Source organism: Triticum aestivum, chromosome 1B (assembly GCF_018294505.1).
Source record: "Triticum aestivum cultivar Chinese Spring chromosome 1B, IWGSC CS RefSeq v2.1, whole genome shotgun sequence".
NCBI lineage: Eukaryota > Viridiplantae > Streptophyta > Magnoliopsida > Poales > Poaceae > Triticum > Triticum aestivum.
The window spans coordinates 281,346,557-281,350,196 of NC_057795.1; the positions used below are offsets into that span (position 1 = coordinate 281,346,557).

The 3,640-nt window shown below is 48.7% G+C and overlaps 1 protein-coding gene across 1 annotated transcript; it reads left to right on the top strand.

Moving 5' to 3' along the window:
* Window positions 1-731: 731 nt before the first annotated feature.
* On the top strand, window positions 732-3,322 carry LOC123090191 (uncharacterized). Its single transcript, XM_044511606.1, has 3 exons — window positions 732-2,012; window positions 2,100-2,264; window positions 2,640-3,322. Exons 1-3 carry the CDS (start codon window positions 1,767-1,769, stop codon window positions 3,063-3,065), a joined length of 837 nt encoding a protein of 278 aa, XP_044367541.1. The 5' UTR covers window positions 732-1,766; the 3' UTR covers window positions 3,066-3,322.
* Window positions 3,323-3,640: the final 318 nt, after the last annotated feature.

The following is a 3,640-nucleotide window of genomic DNA, read 5'->3' on the forward strand; positions in this document are numbered from 1 at the left end:
CAACCTCGGGAGCCCGTCTGCTCCTCGCGCTTGAGCCTCAGGAGGGGTGCTAGACTGAGGAGTTCAAGCCATACCTGCTTCAGGGGACCCTGCCGAAGATGGAGGAAGAAGCGGAGCACGTGGCTCGCCAGTACACTGCCTACTGCATTCAGGACGGTGAGCTCTATCGGAAGCGGCCAAACGACGTCTCTTTGCGGTGCATCTCCAGGGAGCAAGGACATGAGCTGCTGGCTGACATACATGGCGGGGACTGCGGGCATCACTCTTCGTCGTGCACCCTCGTGGACAAGGCATTCCGTTGTGGATTCTACTGGCCCATGGCGCTCAACGACGCTACCGAGCTAGTGAGATCCTGTGAAGCCTGCCAATTCCATGTCAAGTAGAACCACCAACCCGCTCAGGGTCTCTAGACCATCCCGCTCTCATGGTCTTTCACGGTCTGGGGGCTGGACATCTTGGGCCCATTCCCTCGAGCGCCCGGGGGCTACCGCTACCTCTACGTCGCCATTGACAAGTTAACCAAGTGGGCGGAGGTGGAGGCTGTCTGCACCATCCCAGCCGGATCGGCGGTCAAGTTCATCAAGGGCCTCGTGAGCCGGTTCGGGGTCCCTAATTGCATCATCACCGATAACAGTTCGTTGTTCACTAGCAACCTTTTCAAAACATATTGTGCTAACCTTGAAATGCAGATATGCTATGCCTCAGTGGCACATCCCAGGAGCAACGACTAGGTTGAGCGCGCCAACGTGAAGGTCCTGAGAGGCCTCAAGGCAAGAACCTTCAACAAGAAGCTTGAGGCCTGCGGCCGCCGCCGAGATCTAAAATTTCCCCCAGCCCGCCCGCCGCCGCCGCCGAGATCTAAAATTTCCCCCGCGCCGCGAGCAGCGCGCTTCCACCGCCGCCTAATCCTCAGCCTCGCTGCCTCCTCCACCACCGCGCTCCAATCCGATCCAGTTCTTTGCCGGCCATTACTTGTGCCTCCCCGACTGCCTTTTTCCGCCCCACCTCCGCCTCCGAGACCTAGATCCCACCGCCGCACACATCGCCGCCCAGCTCGTTGCTCGCCTGTACCTCCGCCCCCATTTGACATATCCTTCCCGCTCAGCTCGACCGCCTGTTCCTCGTGGATACGCCCCCTCTCCCTCATCGTTAACTCGATCTGGACGGTGCTCCCGCCGGCCGTCCGCGAACGAACCTCCCCGTCGGCAGCCGCGAACAAAACCCACGCCTGTTACACGAGTCCCCAATCTTCCTCTATGTCATCGGCCTCAAGAGTATGATGTCCCTGCAACCCCGCGAGCCACAACACACCTTGACTGAACTTCTCCAGCTCCTTCGGAAGGTAAGATGCATGTCTCTGGTCTCCTTCTCTTCAGTGTTAGTTAAAACTATATTGTACAGGAATTAAACATTAAGTACTTGTTATAGTCGGATTTATTCAATCACTGGATTCATTGATTATCTTTTCGAGTCATGTAAATCTGTTACGTATTTTAGTTGCTTTCCACAGTTAACTGTGATTTTCACCAATGTTTGCTAGTGAGTAAATTGCAGAAAACCACCACTTTGAAGGCAAGGTCTGCGAAAACCACTACAATACATTTCTTTTGCAAAAACCACCGTGTCTTCCGTAATCTTTTTGCAGAAAGCACTGATCGGCGGATCGGGGTCAGTTAAGCTTGTTTATGACAGGCGGGGCCCGTTTTTTGCGCATGTGCCACCGTCGGCCGCCCCGACAGCCGTTAGACGGCGTTTGACGGTGCCGTATGCCTCTGTTTGATGGACCGGTCAAAAGACCTGTCGGTGCTGCCCCCACTCCACACTCCCCACTCTGTATCTCTGCTCTTTCGCTCAGTCCTCCTCTGTCTTGCTCCTCTGCTTTGCTCGCCGCACCCGCCGCCGCGTCGCCGCGCCCCCGCCGCGACGCCATGGTGTCCTGGAGCGATGAGTCCGATAGCAGCGAGCACACCGTGGACTACGTCAGCTCAGGTTCTGACGACAACAGAATTAAGGTAAGTTCAGATTTTTAGGGTTAGGGTTTTTGATTTTGGGGATTTCTTGAATGAGCTTGTTTGCTGACATGTGGATCAAATGCCTAGTATTCCTATGCACTACAGATCCCTACTACCACTGAAGACTCCGATTTCGAGGGACCTGAAACGGAGTTGCTTGTTCTCTGCAATGAACATCAGAAGGCCGCAGAAAGGCGTGTTACTTTCGAAGGAATCCACATTGGCAGGAGGTTTCTTTGTTGTGCTGAGAAGGTATATTTTGAGTTAGGAAAGTGGATCAGAAACAATTGTTTACTCTGGCAGCATCTTTTCCCCTTGGTCTGGCTACATTGTTAAGTTAGGTCACTTTGTTTAGTGTAGCGTGCTATTAATAATTTAATACAGAATATGCATGGGTTACTGGAGCAGGACAGAGGATGCAACTTGTTTAGTATGACATGTTAGGTCATTTGATTGATTTTGTTTACTTTATAGCAGGACAACATTGTTTAAGTAGCATGAGGACATGTTAAAGTAGTCCTCTTTTCAGCTAGCAAGCTCAAGCTCTGAATTTGAGGATATTAATTAAATAGTGTTGCTTGGAAGCATTTTAATGTATTTGTTTATGTTAATTCTGATTTTGTTCAGGAAGGTGGAAACTGTGGATTAGTTGAATGGATTGATCCAGCTTGGCCCATCACCCTTGAGAATGCATTAACCAAGTTATGGTTTATATATGACCAAAGTAGGAGAGACAGGACTGAGGAAAATCTTATGCATTCATTTGTTGTTCATGACCTGACACAAGAGAAGAAGAAGCTGCAGGAGAACTATGAGAAGTTGGTTGAAGATGTGAATGGACTTTTGGATGCTCAGGAAAGGAGGGCAGAGGTAGAAAGGAAAGATCTTGAAACCAGCAAGCTTCAGGAGAAGTATGACATGGTTAAGAACTTAGCAGCTGCTCAAGCAAATGTCATTAGGAACATGAAGCTCAAGCTAGCTGAAGAGAGGAAGAACTTGCAGAACCACATTGATGAGCTGAACAAGACAGTTGAAGAGAGGAAGAACTTGTAGAACCACATTGATGAGCTGAAGAAGACAGTTGAAGAGAGCAATGTGAAGCTGCAGCGGGTCAAGGCCATCATAAATGGATAAGCAGGTGGTTGTGGAAGAGAAGAATGGGCAATATCATTTGGCATTTGCTGACCTTTTGTAGTGTGTGGTTTGGCATTTGCTGTAATGATGGTAGTTTAAATTGTATGAACTATGAGTACTTCTGAACTATGGTTATGTAATGTAGTAATCTTCAACTATGATTATGTATGGATTTGAAGTAATGCGAAATTTGGTGGTATTTGAAGGTGCTGATTGTGATCTTTAGTAAGATGCTTGCAAATTGATGATTGTGATCTTAAGTATTTTTCTATGTAACTGGTGTTTACTTAGCTTAGTAAGCTATTTACAGTTGTTGAATCTGATCTTAAGTGTGTCTATGCTCAAATGATGATTGTGAGCATCAAGTTGGGTCAATTAGTGGTTTGTGGCTTTTTATCGACGAGGAGGCATCAAGTAGGCTCACTTGCGGTTTTTTGGGGTTTTTATTGACCCCGAGGCATCAAGTAGCCTCAATTAGGGTTTTTATCGATGAG

Coding starts and splice junctions, on each gene's coding strand:
- LOC123090191 (XM_044511606.1), top strand. CDS start 1,767: ATGCCTCTGTTTGATGGACCGGTCAAAAGACCTGTCGGTGCTGCCCCC. Junction 2,013..2,099: donor CTGACGACAACAGAATTAAG/GTAAGTTCAGAT, acceptor TCAAATGCCTAG/TATTCCTATGCACTACAGAT. Junction 2,265..2,639: donor TTCTTTGTTGTGCTGAGAAG/GTATATTTTGAG, acceptor GATTTTGTTCAG/GAAGGTGGAAACTGTGGATT.